The sequence below is a fragment of the Coenobita brevimanus genome, chromosome 95 (assembly GCF_032717465.1).
Source record: "Coenobita brevimanus isolate Jiangsu-jjx chromosome 95, ASM3271746v2, whole genome shotgun sequence".
Classification (NCBI taxonomy): Eukaryota; Metazoa; Arthropoda; class Malacostraca; order Decapoda; family Coenobitidae; genus Coenobita; species Coenobita brevimanus.
Genome location: NC_137048.1, coordinates 9,300,112 through 9,321,397, shown reverse-complemented (window position 1 = coordinate 9,321,397; position 21,286 = coordinate 9,300,112). Strand labels below are relative to the sequence as shown.

At 42.6% G+C, this 21,286-nt stretch overlaps 1 protein-coding gene across 1 annotated transcript in view; it reads right to left on the bottom strand.

Annotated features, from left to right (window-relative positions):
• LOC145413230 (multidrug resistance-associated protein 1-like) overlaps nt 1-21,286 on the bottom strand; it is a 682,216-nt gene that overhangs the window by 368,476 nt on the left and 292,454 nt on the right. The window contains exon 11 of the mRNA XM_080282961.1: nt 12,011-12,213. Within this exon, the coding sequence (XP_080139087.1) occupies nt 12,011-12,213 (203 nt within the window). The remainder of the gene's footprint in view (nt 1-12,010; nt 12,214-21,286) is intronic.

Here is a 21,286-nt window from a genome sequence, read left to right as displayed (position 1 = left end):
GTTAGACCAGTGGTTAAATTCTAAGAATGTGGATTCTGATTTTGGTAAATTTAAGCAGATGATTTTGCTGGAGGACTTCAAGAGGTGTATTTATAAAGATGTAAGCCTATATCTTGATGAGAGAAGAATAGATAATTTGTCTGATGCTGCAGTTTTAGCTGATGAATATGTTCTCACTCACAAGAGATATTCTAGAGAAAAAAGGAAAGCTGAGAGTAAGTACGTTGCCTCTACTCAGAGTACAGGTAACAGGAAAGAGAATAAAGATGATGTTTCTCAGGAAGTAAATACCAGCTCCACCTCTAGATTTCAGAAAAGTAAATGTACTTATTGTAGTAAGCTTGGTCATACCACGGAGAAATGTTTCAGGAGACAGCGTGATGTGAACAAAAAGGAGTCTTTAAATATTCAGCCAATTGGTCTAGTGTCCACTCTTGAGAGTTCCCAGAATTCTTTAACTGAGTTAACTGAACCTGCTTTGAGGGGTAAGTTAAATTCTCATGATGGAGCTCCTCTTTTGAGCAGTAACGTGGGTGACACTCTCAAGAGTTCATGTGCTAATTTCCTGTCTGATGGTTTTGTCAGTCCTCTGGATAGTAATGACAGGAAATCAGTTCAAATATATCGTGATACAGGTGCTTGCCAATCCCTTATGCTGACCAGTGTTCTAGGCTCTAATGTTAATTCCTCTGATGAAACTGTAATTTTATAAGGTGTAGGGAATAATTACTTCTGTCCCTCTGTGCAGAGTGAATTTAGAGTCTGGTTTTGTTAATGGTTCCGTTATGGTTGGGTTGGTTGAGACACTCCCAATGTCAGGTGTAACTTTCTTACTTGGAAATGATATTGGTGGAAGTCAAGTGTGTCCAGCTCCCCAGTTGTCTAGTAAGCCAGTGGCTGCGTCCCAGGATTGTGATGTCCCTGATGTGTTCCCTGCATGTGCTGTCACTAGGGCTAAGTCTAAAGTTACTGGTGATTTAGAGGATAATGATGATGATGATGTTATCCTAGCTGACACTTTTCTTGCTAATTTGGACCACTCACCAGATGAGGCAGTACCCCGTAGTGTTGATAATTTGTCTCGTCAAGAGTTGGTTGAGTTGCAGGTTGCTGACCCTGAGTTGAAAGGTCTAGCTAACTCTGCTTACAGTGAAGAAGAGTCAGCCGGTGCTTCTACTTGTTATTATGTAAAGTCAGGAGTACTTATGAGGAAGTGGAGACCCCCAACAGCATCAGCCGACTGTGAATGGGAGGTTGTACATCAAGTTGTCATCCCTCGTGTTTGTAGGCAGGATATTATTAGAGTGGCTCATGATTCCAGTTTGGCAGGACACCTTGGAGTGAGGAAGACTGTGGCACGCATTTTGAAACACTTCTACTGGCCAGGTATCTTCAGGAATGTTTCCTGGTATTGTAAGTCTTGTCACACCTGTCAAGTTGTGGGGAAGTGTAATCAGACCGAAAAAGTTGCACCTCTAGTTCCCATTCCTCCTTTTGAGGCGCCTTTCACCCGTGTGTTGGTGGATATTGTGGGCCCTCTTCCTAAGACTTCTTCAGGATTTTCTTATGTGTTGACCCTGATTGATATGGCTACTCGTTATCCTGAAGCCATTCCACTTAGAAATATCTCGGCAAAGAACGTGGTTAAGGAAATGCTAGGGTTCTTCACAAAGTTTGGTCTGCCCAAGGAGGTACAGTCAGACCGGGGAAGTAATTTCATGTCAAACGTTTTCAAGCAGTCTCTGAAAGAGTTGGGCATCACCCAGATCACGTCTTCAGCTTACCATCCCCAGACCAAAGGAGCGTTGGAGAGATATCATAAAACACTCAAATCGATGCTCAAGAAATACTGTTTGGAACATCAGAAAGACTGGGATAAAGGTCTTCCATTCGTTGTGTTTGCCGCAAGAGAGTCTCCAAATGAATCACTGGGCTTCTCACCTTTTGAACTACTGTTTGGCCATGAAGTAAGAGGACCCCTTAAGCTATTCAAGGAATGCTGGCTGTCGGAGGAAGATGACGTCAACCTGCTGGAGTATGTGATGAAGTTCAAAGAACGGCTGTCCACTGCTTTACAACTGGCGAGAGAGAATTTAGGAGCTGCTCAGGAGAAGATGAAGACTTGGTATGATAAGAAATCCAGGTTACGCCACTTTCAGCCAGGAGATCAGGTTTTGGTTCTGCTACCAGTTCATGGGCAACCTCTTCAAGCCAAGTTTAGTGGTCCTTATTTCGTGGAGAAGAAACTCAGTGATGTCAACTATGTCATCGCCACACCAGATCGTAGAAAGAACAAGCAACTAGGTCACATCAACATGCTAAAGTTATATCACAGGCGGGACGAAAATAATCCAGTCTGCACTGTAGCTGTTCCACCCGAGTTTGCAAGTGAAGCTCTTCCATGCAGTATGAGCCTGAGTGATAGTTTGGGGAAGAATCCTGATATCATGAATGATCTCCAGACTAAGCTTTCTCATCTACCTCCCGAGGAAAAGCAGGAGTTTTCGGCATTACTGCAGGAGTACCCGCAAGTGTTCCGTGCCACTCCAGGAAGAACCACTGTGTTGATGCATGATGTCAGTGTTGGAGACGCAAAGCCAATTAAATTGCCTCCTTACCGTGTGAACCCAGTGAAAGTTTCTCTCATCCAGAAGGAGCTTGGCTACCTGTTGGACCACAAGATGATTGAGCCCTGTCAGAGCGAGTGGAGTTCTCCTGTCACTCTAGTCCCTAAGCCAGGTGGGTCACAACGGCTTTGCATCGACTACAGACGTGTGAATCAGATAACCAAAACAGACACTTACCCTTTCCCTCGTGTGGAAGATTGCATAGACAAGATCGGAAAGGCTAGGTACATAAGTAAGTTTGATTTGTTAAAGGGATACTGGCAAGTACCTATGACTGAACGTGCTAGGGAGATCTCATGTTTTGTAACACTAGGAAAGAGCTACAAAGATTTTTGGGAATGGTAAGTTATTACAGGAGATTTGTTATTAACTTTTCAATACTTGTATCACCACTTACAGACCTACTGGAAAAGGGAGTTAAATTTGTCTGGACCGATAACTGTGAATCCTCTTTCAACAAACTTAATGCTATTCTATTAAGTCAGCCAGTGCTCGCTACTCCAAATTTTGCTAAGCCTTTTAAGATGGCTGTTGATGCAAGTGATACAGGAGCTGGGGCTGTTTTGCTGCAAGAGGATGATCAGGGTATTGAACACCCTGTATCTTATTACAGTAAGAAGTTCACTCCACCTCAAAAGAACTACTCCACTATTGAGAAAGAGCTTTTGGCCATGATTTTGGGTTTACAGCATTTTTCATTTTATTTGTGTTCTGGTTTTGACCCCATAGTCATTTATACCGATCATAACCCACTGAAATTCTTTAGTAAGTTTAAAGATAAAAATCAGAGATTGACAAGATGGAGTCTACTTCTTCAGGAGTATTCATTAGACATACAACATGTCAAGGGGAAAGAAAATGTTATTGGAGATTGCTTATCTAGACTTTAGACAGATTGTTTTAGAGTAATAAGAAATTTCCTTTGTAAATTTCTTTTTTCTTTGTGGGGAGGTGTTACATAGGCTATGATTTCATCATCCTTTGTGTAATTTTAACGCACAGTATGCTGCATGTTTGATGACGAGCGTGTTCTGCCTCAGTTCCCCCCTTCTACCGTTATAGTAGAGTAAGTCGTCATTTCTGTTGTTCAGAGCGGGATTGTCAGCTCTTTGTCCCCATGGCTTCATTTGCGCGTCCTTCTTACAAGTTGTATCAAGCTCTGCTGGCCCCTATATAATGAGCTCACTCTCTGCATCATTGCCACTTAGATCTACTCCTCATTTTGTTCACATCTCTGTCCTCCCCTGTACAGTTATTGTTGTGAGTGCTCCGGAAGTCTCCAACCACCTAGCAGCTGTGTAATTTGAGTATAACTGTTATTGCATTTTTTCCTTGTACTGTACAGCGTAAGGTGTTGATTTGTAGGCCTAGTGAGGTTTTTTTGAAATTTATGTAGGATTCATTTTGTCAGCCAGTTTTATATACTATTTTGTATCTGTAATAATTTATCTTGCATTAACTGAGCATTACCCAGTGTATTTTCATTTCATCAGGGCTGACTTAGATAAATTTACTCTTGCTAATTTCGTGTTAATAGAGGCTATTGCAGTTAACCATATATTTAACCTGTTTTTTGCCATTACATTATCCTTATGAGTCCTGAATGTTTTGTTGTTAGTTTGAGCATTAAACTTTAACTTGTAATTTTACCTAACTCTTTGTTTTGAACCTGGAACTTTACGGGACAGCAGTGATTTTTAGTATTCTCACTTAACCCGCCCCGTCCCGACCACTTTTTGACCACTGGTACCCCCCAATCCCGACCATTTTTCGACCCTTTTTTTTTTGCTAAAACTTTCGCTTTTGGTGAGAAACATCGAAAATTCATAGAGAAATCGCTCACCTGAGGTTTAAAATACTCATTACAGGTAGGAGAGCCTCCTTACCTTACTGGGTTTTCTATCAGGCTGGCACCAAAGAAAACGAGTTCTATGGGAGGATAACTATTTCACACCACTCATAAAAGGTATTTATTTATTTACTGTTATGAATTTATATGTAGTACAAGAGTATATTGGTTTTCAAGCAGTAATATAGGCATTATAAGCATTGTTTCACTCACTAATACCTGACCTTTTTTTGCCACATTACCTGATCATCATTTCTAACTGGTTCTTCCTCTAATGCTATGTAAAGTTTGTCCTCCACATTGTCATTGATTGGGGAATCACTCTGGCCCTGAATTTCGTACCGTGGCATGACATGGCTATACTGGCCAGGTCACTGATAACAGGTGAATTGCTGAGACAATGGCATGCAGGGGGGGGGGAGGTCATGCTGGGTAAGGCATTGTCTCTGCCTGGCATCTTGTTGAGGTAGGTGTCACGTGTATACGTACCAAAAATGACTCGCGAAAATTGAAAATTGTGGAAATTATGAACCTTGCAATTGCAGGACGTTGAAGTACGTCCCCGGGATTAGCTGTGACAAAACGTGAGGACGTGGAAGTACGTCCACGGGACGCCGCGGGTTAAAGTGTACATTATCTTTCTCTGTTCCGTAACAATATATATATATATATATATATATATATATATATATATATATCCATCATCCAATCCTACATTGTCCCAAGAGGAGCGTAGGAGCCCGGGGCTAGGCAGTTAGTCTCGACATTTAAGATGAGAGTGACCAGCCTCACTCATCCCTGAGTGGCATTACATGAGCAATCAACCCCACTCACCCCTTGGATATAAACCTTCACTGGCTTAATACGACTGGAGTGCAATAATTACCCACTAAATCACCAAGTGCCAAAATTTCGTTATATGGTTACCACCCAGCGTAGTAAATGGTTTCCTGGTGTACAGGAAACCATTTGGCTTGTCATTCAGTGTAGAATCACCCACAGGCAGAAGGAAAAGGAAAGAATGAAGGAAAGAAAGACAGAAGAGGGAGTGTAAAGTCACCCGTAGGCGGAAGGACAAGGAGAGAATGAAGGATAGAAAGACAGAAGAGGATGGAAGGAAAGAAGGATGGAAGAGAGGAAAGGGCAGACACCCGAGAGCAGCAATACATCGAGTGAGTGGATGGCGAGCGCCCCTACCTACCACATTATATATATATATATATATATATATATATATATATATATATATATATATATATATATATATATATATATCGTTATGAATGTCTACATCGTTTATGGCAGACAATTCTTGACAATACAAGAATATTAGAGAATGGTTAGGTTGGATGTCACCAAAAAAAAAAAAAAAAAAAAAAAATGCCCTGAATACTTATGTTCCTAAATTCAGTCCCCATTGTGATGTCCTCATAACACAGGGTAAGTATAACCAACACCGTTTACTGTAGTACCTTTCACATAACAGGTAAAGATAAAAGGATGACTGCGTGTGTGGCTATCTGTTCATTTTTAGGCTTACCTTCAAGTTATTAATCCATTTCACATTCTATGAAGTAAGGTTTATTATTTTTGCTTGACTTCTAAGATACTTTATGGAATAACTCATAATAATCTCCGAAAAGCAGTGGAATATCATATTCAGTCATTCATCGTACTTTTTTAAAATCTGCATTAAGAATCCTATAAATAACAGTTCATTAGTGGAATACCACAACTGTGCGGTTTTTAATATCATTCTTGGGAAAAACAAGCAAATTGCAAGCAAAGTTCTTGACAGTTTCGAAAATACAAGTAATGTGAATTATATCTGACTTATAAAGCGGCTATTATTGAATCATTAAGCTTATCAGTCAGATTCCATCCACAATGGTGGAGCCCGAAGCTGTGATATGACATTTGATGTTAAGCAAATGACCATAAGTTTCAAGATTGCCGGGAATATCCTAAATATAATTTTATTTGTATGATAAAGAAGTGTCTCAAGGATCAAATGTTAGTATTACAGGTAGCATTTTGCATAAATTACATAAACCTACCGAACACAAATGACATCGTTTACTCTCCAATTTTCCCTCTGGACATTAATTTACCATTCCTTTCTTCTCTGAGGATATTTGGGAATACTTTGCATCATCTTCCCTTGGCCAGGTTTGGTAGAGCATCCCCATATTTACTGAAGATATCCAATTCACCAAAGTTAAAGGCAAAAAGTGTGCTGGATATTCAATTTACCCACCCCTGCTACCTGCGCCACTGGGATGCAACATGGTGCCTGAGGGTCACGTGACCCGGGAAGGCTGGAACACAGTTGTTGCAACTCTCTATAGACGGCACTGATTCCCGCTTAACTCTTGATTATGTTTGCCGAGTGGGTCACGTGCATCCCTCTCAGGCTAAGGAAGATATTACATAAGTCAACTTGCCACTGACCTTCATAGAGTGAGGATAATGCCCTGTTGCTCTCAGATATCACCCTTCCACCCCCACCCAACCGAGGGGGAAGCAAGCCCAGCCGCCTAACTGGCACCACATATCACCTAGTGACAACTATGACAACACTGACAAAGGAGAGAAAATGGAAATGAGAAAATTGCTATAATTGGAGCGCATGACACTGCCTCTTTTTTTATGTATGCAAGGAAGAAGGAACCAGAGGCTAAGAAATCTTCATGATTCTTCCCTCCAAGAAAAATTATAAACAAGACTAGCGGAGGTACCCGGCGTTGCCCGGGCCAAAAAGGCGAACACTAATCCTATTTGTTGTAGTTCAATCCTTCTTTCTACTACTGAAAGACCATATACCTCTTATGCTTTTGAAGAGGGATTATAAGAGGTCCACGAATTTTCTATTTCGTGGTGGTGTCTACCATCCACTCACTTGATGTAGTGCTGCCTACTTCTTCACTAGCCTTTATCATTCTTTTTCTGTGCCCGCCCTCCTCTCTTCCTATTTCTCCCAACTTTCCTGTCACTTCTTATTGCTTTTCATTCCTTTACATGTGGCTTTACACTGAGTGACAAGCCAAATGGTTTCCCGTGGGCCAGGGAACCATTTACAACGCTGGGTGGTAACCATATAACCAAACCATACGTGCTTCCTACGTGTCAACAAGTGGGTTGGTGGAGGGTTAGTGCCCCTTCCCGTAAAACAAATAACTCAAAGTCAAATGGCCACCCCTTACGGGATTATGGCATCTGGCAATAGATAGATAGATAGATAGATAGCTTTCGTAGACTAACGCACAGTCTTTGTGTACACTTCTTTTCTATTACCGTTGACCTCAAATGACCTCCGACCAGTGACCTCAAATGGCCTCGGAGGTCAACCTCACATAGCCTGTGTCCGAAATGGAGGTCATGTGAGTCTCCATGCCAAAAATTGGGCTACTGGGTTCAGTCGTTCGAGTGTGTACCAGTGACCTCAAATGACCTCCGACTAGTTACCTCAAATAACCTCGGAGGTCAACCTCACATAGCCTATATCCGACCTGGAGGTCATGTGAGTCTCCATGCCAAAAACTGGGCTGCAGGGGTACCTGGCGTTGCCCGGGCCAAAATGGCGAACACTCTACCGATGGCCTCAAATGACTCAGATCTGAATTTTGACCCCCTAAAACCATCCTTAAGTCATCCTGATTCAGAATATATATGGGTCTGTGGTTCTCTGGCCCTTGGTTTGGGCGTGATTGAAGGACAAACAAACAAAAAATGCGGCTCATTTATATACAGAGAGAGAACAGAGAGCCACATTGTTCCATACCTTGCTTTTCCCTACCCTACTCTGCCCTTCCCTGCCATCACTTGTCCCTACCCTCGCCTCTCTCTGCTTACCCTACCCTGCATCTCTCTGCTCTACCCTGCCTTTCCCAAGCCTACTCTACCTTTCCTTAGCCTACTGTGCCTTTCCCTTGCCTACCCTGCATCCCTCTACGTGCCTTACCCTGCCATGCTTTGGCCTTCCCTACCAAACTCTGCATCTCTTTATCCCACCTGCATCTCCCTATTCTATCCTGCCTTTCCTTACACTACTTTTCGCTACCTGTATCCCCTTATTTTACTCTGCCTTTCCCATGCCTACCCTGCATATCCCTACTCTACCCTGCCTTTCCCTACCCTATCCTGTCTCTCCCTGCCATATTTCGGATTTTCCTACCCGACCTTGCTCTTCCTACTCTACCCTGCATCCCTCTATTCTGTCCTGCCTTTCCTAACTCTACCCAGCGTTTTCCTACCCTACCCTACCCTACCCTACCTTTCCTTGTCTTGCTTTGCCTTTCTGTACCTGCACCTCCTTACCCAACCATGCATTTCTCAGTCTCCCTCTCCCCTGCCTTTCCCTACCGTACCCTACCCTACCCTGTATCTCCCTACTTTACTCTGCCTTTCCCTACCGTACCCTACCCTGTATCTCCCTACTCTACTCTGCTTTTCCCTACCCTGTCTTGTCTTTCCCTACCATGCTTTCCTTACCTTACCATGCCCTTCGTTGCAATACCTTGAAATTCCCCACCCTACTCTGCCATTCCTCACACCGAGGACATGGGAATGCTTCTGGAGAGTACCTAAATATGTGTAGAACTCTGTTGGAGACAATGGCGAGTGACATAACGCAGGTGTGCTACACACTATGGAAAGTGCAAATGATGCTCTCTGCAAGGCTATTATGGTTCGTTATAATTATAAAACCAAAGATACGTATTAACAGAACAAGAACTTGAACTACGTTCATAAATAGTGATTGAAAAAAAATATATATATTATTATTATTATGGTGTTGTCAGATTTTAGTATTTTCTCCTAATGAGACAGTTCTGCATAATTATGCAACTTCAGAACGTTGTAAGTGGCAGTGAAGTAGAAAATGATACAAATAAATTATATATTAGTGAGAAAAAGCAAAATATATAACGAAAACAATGTGGTGTCACCTCAATTACAATTATGTCAATGTGACATGTTTAGCAAAATGTGCAGCGCTTCCTGCCTTGTCTCTTACCTTACCCTGCCTTAATCTGCCAGGCTTTGCCATTCCTTGCCCTACCCTGCCGATAACAACTCTGGTGGCACCGAACTAGTGATAAATGAGCATATACGGTGTCCTATCACCTTAACTACAACTACACTCAAGTGGCCCGTCAAACGGTAAGTGTAGCGCTGCCATGCCTTTCCTTTACTTCCTACCCTGTCTTTCCTTCCCATGCTTTGCCATTCCGTGTCCTACCCTGCCGATAATAACCTTGGGGTGCCGAACGAGTAATAAATGATAGAAAAATAAGCACTTACGATGTGTTATCAACTCGATTACGATTACGTTCACTTGGCATGTTTAGCAGTAACTGTAGTTTTCGTGATTTTCCCCTTGCAGGTTACACCCACAGCCACAATGAAATGCATTATGTGTCTTTATCAATGAAAAATAGTGAATAACTTGAATTTTTAGTGTTATCAAACATAGAAGGCATCTCCCAAACTTCTTTCCCTCACGTGGCGTGGCGGCCATTTGGAATACTGCCTTGAGCCCGCCTGCGTGCCTCTCAGTCGTCGACCGCAAAAAAACGTTATGCATTCAATTCTCTCTCTCTCTCTCTGGTCGATCTCCAGACCTCCAGTTTATTTTAAAGATTAGTGAAAATATTGGCCTTTGTGTGGCTAAAATTCAAATGTGTTTTATTAGGCACACCTGAGTTAAAAGAGATATTGAAAACATGCCATTTTTCTTTGTTTGCCCCGTAACAGATGTGGATTACACCTCCACGGCCTAAAGATTACTCTAATTATGGGCGTGTTCGTTTGTGGGCACAGATCGGTCCCCTTGGTGCATGGTCTTTGCTGATGACGTCGTGCTATGCAGTACCGGAAGAGAAGATATGGATAATTAGAAGAGTTTAAAGGGGCCTTCGAAGACAGAGGCATAAATATGAGCAGGAAGAAAATGGAATACCTAAGGTTCAACGACTTTCAAAATTCAGATATTAGTTTGCAGGCTGAGAGACTGAAAAGAGTGGAGAAGTTTAAATATCTAGGATCGATGGGGGCCGAGGAGAGAGACTGGATGCAGAAATTACCGACAGAGTGCAGATGGGCTGGAGAAATTGGAGGAAGGTATCGGGAATGGAGTGTGACACAAGAATCAACCTGAGGACTTAGGGTAAGGTATAAAAAACTGAAGTGATACAGGCTTTGATGTGTAAAGCTGTGACATTGGCAGTGAAGAATGCGCAGGAGGAAAACTTGGATGTAGCAGAGATGGCTGTTGAGAAGGATGTGCGGATTAAGTTGGATAAGATTAGAAATGAGAGAATCAGAGGGATACTGGAGCTGGGTAAGGCATCCAGGAAGGTGCGGTAAGGAAGACTAAATTGGTATGAGAATGTGATGAGGCGGAATGAAGATTATATGGGGTAGAGTTTATTGGAACTGGAGGCACAAGGAAGGAGGATCAGGGGAAGGTTGGAGAGGAGGTGGATGGATTGTATGAATGAAGATTCGAGAGAAAAGGGGCTAATGGAGAAGAACATAGCTGTATGACAAAGATTGTCAAATACATCGACCCCATATCAAAGTGGGAAAAGATGGAAAGATAAAGAAGTACAGCAATTGAAGGTCACACACCATTGTCTCCCTGTACACTATTACACTAGTTTCATATATTTGTACAGTCGGTCACAGGAAAAAGTATACAAAGGGAGAAATATAAACACAAGAAGTATAGCATTCCCTCAGCCGAAGTTTTTATATCAGATAGGAAGGGAAACAGCTCAGGATGATCGTTTTCCGTTGTTAATGCTGTTCAGGGCACTGTTACTTATTAAAATCCTCCAAGAAGAGACCAGAGGTGTATACTTTTTCCTGTGGGCGACTTTACATACTAAAGCAGGATGTTTACATTATATTTACAGTCTTTGCTGACACTTAGGAGCATGCTGACGTGTGGTAGTTATGGATGCATTTTCCTATACAATGGTCAACCATGCAGATGGTTTTATTCTTTTTTTCTCCTCACTTAAACCTCCTCCCTTTTGGAGTCTGTCAGAGGTGCAAGTGAGTGGTAAGTGGTGCCACCTGGGTAACTGGACGCACATCCTGCCTGGATTGGTGGCGGGGGAAAGCGATTTCTTGGAAAACACAGGGCAACATCCTCACTTTATGGTGGCCGTTGGGTGACCAGTGCAACACCTTCAGGCAGAGTGGGGAGTCCCAAGTTTCCCACTAATCGAGCATAAATAAAAGTTAGGCATTAATGATTTTAGTGACGTATGCGGAATTTCCTGCCTTCTGGGAGGACCGTAACAGCTGCCGTAACAGTCCTTCTACAGGAACTGTTGCAGCTTAAGGGTTAAAATGCCTGATTGGTATGAAAGTCATCTGTATGGGGTGCTGTCAAGGAGGGAACATAGAGTAAAAAAGGTGCTAATTCATGAGAAAAATAAATTCACAACTAAGCGATCCCAAAACATAAGTGACAAACACAGGCCTAACACTCATGGTGTTCAACACCCAAAACAGCACTCACATTAATGATGACACTACCAGTGATCTTCTTCATCTCTCCAAGAAGTGTGGCCAGTAAAGATGATTTCCCTGACCCAAATGACCCGACAACAGCCACCAGCTCGCCCCGCTTCACCTCCAGGTTCACTTCAGCAAGGGTCCATCCCTTTATGGATTCACTTTCCTCCCAGCTGAACTTGCCATCACGTACCACAACTGCAGCATCTGTGGGACATATGTGATTTGGTATCAGTGCTGTGAATGTTAAAAAAAAAAAAAAAAAAAAAAAGACCACGGACTCAGTGAAATATCAAATCAGGCAAATATTAGTTTGGTTAAGAATCGTTTTATGTATCGTTTCATCTTCTCATCAATCTCTACATGCATGTACACATTCTGAAAAGCAAAATACCACGACTATGTTGGTCAGCATTCTTCACACAATGCCTGCATTTAGTTGGCATAGCTAGGATTTTCGTAACAGGTTTCATGAATGGTGCCTGCAGGATTGTATAACGACTGCAGCAACACTGAGGAGTACTGTTAGAATAGTTGACTGAGGGGCTGAATGGAGAAGGGTGCGAATTGTAAATTCGGAGAAATTACTAGAAATTTTTAAAGAACAGTTTGGGGCCACAGGAAACGTATAAAACCCATAAGGCCAACAACGAGTACTTCATGTCACTGGCTTTGCAGTGAGCTATGCACATTATAAAATGTGCAATATGCATCAAACGTACTAAAAATGGTTCTCATTTACTTGTGATTTTTCTTTTTCACATTACCAACCTATCATCGAAAGATTAATGTACAGTAGACCCTCAATTTCTGTGGGACTGATTTGAGTTGAACACATTTTGCATGGAAAGATAAGCCATAAGGCACTGCAGAGAGAAATTCCTATTCTTAAATTTCTTGGTTACGGACATTTGTCCAGGCCACCCAAAATAGCTAGTCAGCTACCACCCATCCACTGAGGTATATTCCGGCCACCCCAAACCACTAGTGTCTTTCAACTTTTTGACCGAGAGGGGATGACGACCTACAAGGGTTTGTGTTACGCACGCCTCAATAAAGCAACGAGAAAGGCGACTGCGGTTGCTGGAATGGCAGCTACGGGCTTGGCAGGCCTTGAGATTAACTTATCAGCACTTTCGGCATAGAACCCACAAGTAAAAACAATACAGCAATTTTAGAAAGTGGTTAATATTATGGATGGATTAAAAATAACTGTTGCCAACTGGGACAACGTTAGTAAGGCTATTTAGCACAGGAGGCAGAAGCTGCTACCTCACGTTTACCCTGCTGTGTTGGCAACACCCATCACAGATGTGCTATACCAGGCAGCAGAGGTGTCCCAGCAAGTACAAGGGTAGGGTTTTGCTGCCATTACTTACCAAGACATCCTTTCACATTATTGATGCTGTTCCCCAAATGACAGCAATCAACAGACTCAGTAAAGAGGCTGAGCAGGAGGAGCGTCTGACACCTGAGGCCCCACAGCAGGCGCCTGCAGCAGACAAGCTACAGCACGTTGAGTGGTCTACTTGGCAGCAGATGATCCAGGTGCAGGAAACTGCCGATTGGCTCAAGGATGTCCTAATGTTGGTGTGCACAACACAAAGAAGCTGCAGTCCTTCCAGAATGAAACTGAGTGCATCTTATGGGAACGGATGGAGCAGTTTGTGAAGAAAATTAGACGGTTCCCCCAAACCCTCATCACACCGAACCTTACTCCAACCCTAAAATCTTCCCCACCATCTCAGTTTCTCCAGCCTGGATCCTCTGCAGTTCCTAATTCCCCACAACCTGCCAGTAAGGACGATTGTGGTAGCGAGTTTGTGGGATTCCAGACCTAGCCTCAACCCTGACGGGGTTAGAGGCGCTGTTCATTCCCCCTCCTCTAGCCCCTCAGCCTTGGATACCCCTTTCTCCAACACCTAAACATCACTCCTGTCGCAGTATGTGATGACCACTCATTTACCAGTTTACACTCACTAATTAGCCCCTTTTTATGGCCAGTGGTGTTCGTAGAGGTTTCATATGTACTACAATAAATGTTAGATATGGTCAAGAGGGGGTCAACATTTTTCAGCAGGGCCAAAGTGAGGGCTTTCGGAAAATTTCGGGATTTAACCATAGGAATTAGCCATATACAGTATCATGGGTTTCGATGGCACGATTAGCGAGTTTCGATTTGCACAGTTAAAATTCTGGATACATTGGCTGTGCAAATTGACAGTCTACTGTTTTAATGTTTTTCCACGAATATCATTCAGGTTCACTGTAAATGTAACTTCATGTTAATAGCCATCACCATCATCATCATCCAGACTTCCTTTCCCACCCTAGGGCGGGGTGAGGAGTAGCAGCTTCCAGATAGCCAAGCTTCCATTCACTCATCATTCAAGCCCACATAATCCTGGCTCCATCTGATAGGTCAAAAGGTTTCCACCACATACTGTAGCTTCAAATGTACCTTTCTGATAGTCAATCCAAACGCTGTCACTTTAAAAGAAGGTGTCATATCCCTGGTCATACGCTTCTTTGCACAAAATTCATGAAGCCAGCTCGATCTCTTGTCAGACCCTTGGATTCACGAACTTCCATACCTCCCCTTGGACTCACGAACTTCCATACCTCTCTTCCTCACACACTCAACCACAATATTCCTCCACCTTCTTTCTTTTCTTTTAATGCAAGGAAGAAGAAACCAAAGGCCAAGAGCCCGCAAACTATTCCTTCCAAGAAAAATAAAGCAAAAACAATATAACAGAGAGCCAAATTCAAGATCCGTTCATTTCGAGATGCCTTGGCACACTGCGTTTGAAAGACTGGAGACAATAGGAAGTAGGAAATACGTACAGAAGGGGACAGTTCCAGAGTTGACCTGTAACATACATGAGGGACTGGGAGAAACGGTTAACTCTTGCATTAGAGAGTTGGGTAGAAAAGGGATGAGAGTTTGTTGCTAAACGGGTGCTACACACCCGTTGTAGAGGTGGTTGCAAGCAGACAGTTCAGAGAAGCACTGACCACTCCCGTAGCGACAGAAAAGAGATAAAGATGCAACAGTGCAATGAAGAAACAGAGGTTGATAGGAGTCAGTAAGAGGAGGAGAGTTAATGAGACGAATAGCCTTTGACTCCACCCTATTGAGAAGAGCTGTATGTGGGGAGCCTCCCCACACTTGAGAGTTGTACTCTACACAGAGGAGAATAAAACCTGTGTATAAAGTCAACATCTGTGCCATAGCCCAACCAAAGTCATTCCGTACCCGGTGTCGTATGCACGGAGTGACTTATGCTGAAAGTTACCATTCCGCTCAGTGCGCATGCGCTGAGTGGCCGTTTAGCTTCTATTTTGAAAGTATCCGCATGTTATCTCAAATTTTGTGCCATTTATTAACAACATTGCATGAAATACATGTGTCAGGAAAATAGTTGGATGTCTTATCGACCTGTAGGTAACTATAGGTCGATATATTGATATATATAAATAAAGATATATATATATATATATATATATATATATATATATATATATATATATGTATATATGTATGTTACAGGCAGATTATGAAATGAGTCATTTCGTGAATTAAGATTAGTTTAGTTTAGGTTTATTTAGGTTAGGTTGATCGAGGATAAGGTTAGGTTAAGGTTAGGTTCGGTCTGGTTAGGTTAGGTTAATTTAGGCTTAACAGGGAAGGGAACGGTAACCTCCAGCATAAAGTCACTCTGTGCATACGACACCGGGCCTATTTGCGTCCTGGTCGCGCCTGACGTCATCAAGTGAACAGAGGTCTTGACTGTTGCCAGATAGTGCTTTACATTGTCCGTTGTCGAGAGGTCACCACACAGGTCACAATTCAGGGTTCCTCTCCGTCCTCCAGAGAGACTGGTAATGCCTGCTAACTGTGCAGTGTTTGGTTGTAACTCTGTACGCAAAAAAGATGGGAATATACTATTCTATACCTTCGCCAAAGATGAAGAGCTTCAACGTTAAGTCGATTCATCTGTGCAAGAGGAAAGACAGAATTACCTCGAACAATGCACGCATCTGCAGCCTTCACTTTGGCCCCAGTGCTTATGAGAGGAATCTAAAATACGAACTATTGGGACAACCTCTTCCACACTCAAATGCGCTTCAAAGAAGGTGTCCTACCAACGCTAAATCTACCATCAGTATTATCAGATGGTGAGTCTCTCTCTCTCTCTCTCTCTCTCTCTCTCTCTCTCTCTCCGCATGTGAATTTATATAACGAATAGTCTCTCTCTGGATATATGTAGAGTACATGTGAAATTATATAAGGAATCGTTATACAGGTAGTCTCTCTCTCTCTCTCTCTCTCTCTCTCTCTCTCTCTCTCTCTCCAATAAGGCTTGCAGTTGATAAACCCTTTTTTCTATCAGGCAGACAGCTTACTTAATAATAAGCATTAGATTTACTGTGTTAAGAGCACAAAGTATACATGCAGCCCCCTCCCCCCCAGAAAACAAAGACTAACTGGGTCCCGAGTAGGTCTCCAGTGTCTAGCGCTCACATTTTCCCACCATTTTTATATATTTCTACCTAGGCTTTTCCAGTGCTAGTAACAAAATATCTCTACAATAAATCAGTGTCACTGAAATCAGTAAGAAATAATAAGGGCATGGAATACATCAGGACTGATAGAGATACGAGAGATAGTCTGGAAGTGTATGGCAAGAAGTCTGTTGTTATCCCCCCCATACCGCCATCCCCCTCTGCTTCCGGCTCTCTCTCTCTCTCTCTCTCTCTCTCTCTCTCTCTCTCTCTCTCCTTCACTTTGTAGAGCAGATGACGTGCATATATATATTAAGATAATTCTGCTGTTGTCAGGGAGATGCGAGCGGAGAGAAGGGGACAAAAAAGACTGATACAAGATCTTTCTGATGCACATGAAGGCGAACCAAGTAGGGGAGAGGTGATACCAGCTCTGAACACTGAGGAACTGCAACGTCAGCTCTGTGATGCAACAAAGGAGAGAGACGCTCTTCTTGATGAAAAGAGTGCCTGGGAGACGGGGAGACTGTCTCTGCTTGACCGGATACGCAATGCTTATGCTGAGGCAACTGCAACTGCAAGAAATAACTTAAGTAAATTTTTTTCATCATCGCAGGTGGACTATTTTTAACAGGAGTACCGGTTAAATACGGTCTGAAAATGATATAAGTGTAGCACTGACCCAAAGCAGTCTAGGTGCAAAAACGTACCGGTATCTACGAAACAAGAATTAGTTCCCTTTGCCTTCAAATATTGCTGTACATCGCTGGGTGTGGAAAATGAATGTTGAACTAGGAGTATTGTATACTGCTTTGCAACTATTGCAGCATTAGAGTACCACTATGAATGACCTTGAGCGACTGTGTGTGCTCTCATTTGATGAGTGTTGCATATGATTGGCATCATGACAAAGGAAGTGATACCCTCTATGCTCCAAATACGAAGGTTCAGTGTGCCATGATACTTGGGTTGGTTGGGACTTGGAAGCAACTGATATATTACAATTTTGACACAGACGTGACCCAAGAAATAGTGTTTGACCTAATTGTGAGGGTAGAATCTGCTGGATACCCAGTTGTGGCAATCGTGAATGATCTAAGGCCAACAAATGTACGGCTATGGAAAAACCTAAATGTGGGTATTGATAACTGCTCCTTTGTCAATCCAGCAGCTTCTGAGAGAGAGATTTTTGTTTTTGTTGAAGTGCCTAACTTGATCATGTTGGGTCGAAATAATTTCTTGGATTTTGGTTTTTAGCTGATGATAAATCTGTTAATAGTGAATGTGTCCGTGAACTTATCAAGAAAAGTGTTCAGGATCTGAAAACGACACATCACCTGTCACAAATTCATATTGATGTAGCTGGTGTTAAGCAAATGAAAGTAAGCCTAGCTATACAGTTGCTGTCTGAAACTACTGCAAAGTCATTGCAGTATTTTGGAAACAGGAAACTCCTTCAAAGTAAAGACTGGGAGCAGACAAGTCAGTTCATTTTCTTAGTAGACAGATGGTTTGATATTTTTAATTCAAGAATTGGCTACAGTGACAAAGTAAGCAGAGATGGTTACGGGCTTTACTTGGAGGAACGACACAAAGTGCTGCATGATATGTTGCAAACAACCACGTCAATGAAAGTATGTGGGTCAAAAAATCAAATGTATCAGTTTCAGAAAGGATTGTTTGTATGCTCCAAGTCTTTGCCCAAGTTGTATGCAGTGCTAAAGGAAACGTTTAACATAGCATTCATACTAAGACTTAATCCGGATGTCTTAGAACATTTTTTTTCCCGTTTCAGGCAAATGGGAGGCGCATATGAACATCCATCCTCAGTTGAAGTTAAATTTCGTGTTCGAATTAATCTTCTTGGTAAAGTTACTTAGTTGATGGGTAATTGTCACGAATTCGCGCGAGTGTAATTATATAAATTCGTGACACTCTACTTTGATGAGAAAACCACGAACTCTAGTGGAATTCCCACTGGGCATCACTCAGTTCAACCGTCCTTGTATTCACTTCGATCGAGATGGTTTTCAGAACATATGTTACCGTTCACAAGTGACCATTCTTATCCACGACATTAGTGCTTTCACCGAGTGATTTATTGTGAGCCTATATCGTTCGCCCTCTTTCCTTAGACCGTTGAAGTTAGGCCACGCCTGCTTCCGGCGAACACGGCCATCTCTCGCCCCCTTTCCTAGTTTGAACTCAGTCAGCTTTGAGTTGCCTCGAGGATAGGACCGTTTGTGCCCAGCATAGAGCAGCGCCTCTGTTGTACAGTGAGTTCCTGAATCTCCACCTAGATGGTGAATTGGTGAAGCAGGCTTACAGCGAATACCAGCGTTTTGATGTTCATCACAGGCACCCAGACTTTCGTTTCGGCTCCTCTCCACTGACCAATATTTCTGTTCGTTTTTCTAGGCTTAAGTTTAATTAGCTTTTGAATGAGTGAGTGAGTGTATTCTCTTTGTTATTTGAATTCACGAGTCCCCTAGTGACCGTGAAATTCCCGTTTGAATTCATTTTGAGATTCATATAACGTAAATTTATTTTACTGTAATCAATAAATTTACAATTCTTTTCTTTGAGCTTAATGTAATTAGAATCGTGTTTTATTTCTCCACATTAAGCTGATTTCAGTCTGCTGCTCAACTGTAGTTTGCACAAACGCCTTACATTATTCATAATTGGTACTTAGGCTAGTTCTTTTGTATCAAACTTGAATCCGTTGTGCCAGCCAGGAGTTAATGCACTGGCAACAACCTGTCTATTATTATTAGCATTAGTTACTGATTGTCAGGGATGGAGTCACTTTCTCAAGAGGCTAACAGTACTAACAAACAGCACGAGTGAGTAATTAGTCTCTACTGTGTACTGTTGAGAAAGTTTATAAATTCTCGTCCTTAGAGTATCGGCGATGTAAGCCAGAATAAAGTAAAAGTTATTACTTGATTTTCACAAGTCAGTCCCCTGTCTCTATTTTCGAGTAATACTTAGGATTTCTAATTTATAAATTCACATTCCCCCGTGACATCTGGCGACCTCATTCCAGGATATTAACTCCTAATTCTAAAGTTATTAACGAGATAATAATCATTCATTCACACCTAGGTATTTGTTATCATTAAAGTCTATAGGCACTATCTTACTGGTGGTTATTGATTCATTTCTATTAATTTTACGTATTAGTTTCCCAGTCAGTTCCATTTTTTCTTTTTTTCTTTGCCAGCTTAACTAAATAAAACTGGTCACCACCAACCTGTGCCTATATTCTTTACTTTTGATTATTAGCATTCCTCTGCATAATAGCAGTCAGTACTCACTCCTTAGTCCACTCAGCCTTAGTTGAGGTAGCACCATGGCTACTAATATATATGTACAAGAAGCCAAAGATATGGGGCTTACAGATACCCAACAAAATAAATAATATGTGCTCTCACGGTTTCGTTACAAGCAGCAGCCTGAGAATGATGCCCATGAAGAGTGTATTCAGCGCGAAGAACGCGAGAGAGAACGTGAACACGAGCAAAAACAATGCGAACAACTCGAGAGAGAACTTGAATATGAGCAAGAACAACGCAAGAGGGAAGGTGAACACGAGCAAAGACAATGCGAACAACGCGAGAGAGAACGTGAATACGAGCAAAAACGAGAGAGAGAACGAGAACACGAACGTCCCGAGCGCGAGGCATGTGAGAAACATGAACCTGAGATGCTGAAGCTCAAGCAAGACTCCTTGGCTTCAGACACATCTGATGCAGCCAACCCAAGCTCCACAAGCGCTCTCCCTGCACATGTTCTGGCAATCCCACGCCTCAGGCTTCCTTCATACAAGGAAGGTGAGTGAATCGAGCCATTCATAGCTTGTTTCAAAGACATGGTGCAGCTGTACCAGCTGGATGAAGCAGCTAAGTGGCTCCAGTTTCTTAGCTTGTTTGACAGCCCTGCACTCGATATTCTCCACAGAATTCGTGGAGACAATCTCACATATGAGATGATGAAGGCCACACTCATCAAAGCATACGGTCTCACAGTTGATGATGCCAGGAGTCAGTTTATGAGGGTGCGTCAACAAGAAAAGGAGACTGCTTTCCAGTTTCTTGATCGACTTACTGCTTACTTAGATGAGTGGATGGAGAGAGATGAAACCCATCCCACGTGAGAGAGGATAACTGACATTATGCTGCGCACGCAGCTAGAAAAATCGTGGCCTGCTGAGCTTATGGCTCAGCTTAAGATCTGCCAGGTAAGGGATGCCAGCCAAATGGTGGAGAAGGCTGATGCATTCTTCACTGCGTATGGATATCAAACTCATAAGCAACACACCTGGAACAGGAAGGCTGACAAATCTGGGAAACCGTCTCAGACTGAACCCCAGCATCAAGGCCGTTCTCAGAATAATGGTCAAGGTCCAAACAAACAGCAGAAGAGGGACCAGGGGCAAAATACCCAGAAACATGACTGGAAGCGGTACGACAAGCAGAAACCTAACCAGCAGCAGTACCGGTACTTCAAGCAAGAGCAGAGCAAGGACAAACCACATAACCCTCAGTTAGGACAATCGACTTTAGTGTATCAGGGGCATGATGCAAATGCAGCCTTCATTCCACAACAAGTGCACAGTGGTGCCAACCCCACCAGTACAGGTACTTCTCCTCAGTTCATTAGTCCCCCAGCAACAATGAACTCTCCATCACAGGTGGTCAGTGCTCCAACTTCTCAGATGGTGAGCACGACCCCACAGGTATCTAATTCTCAGGGCATATGTTTGCTG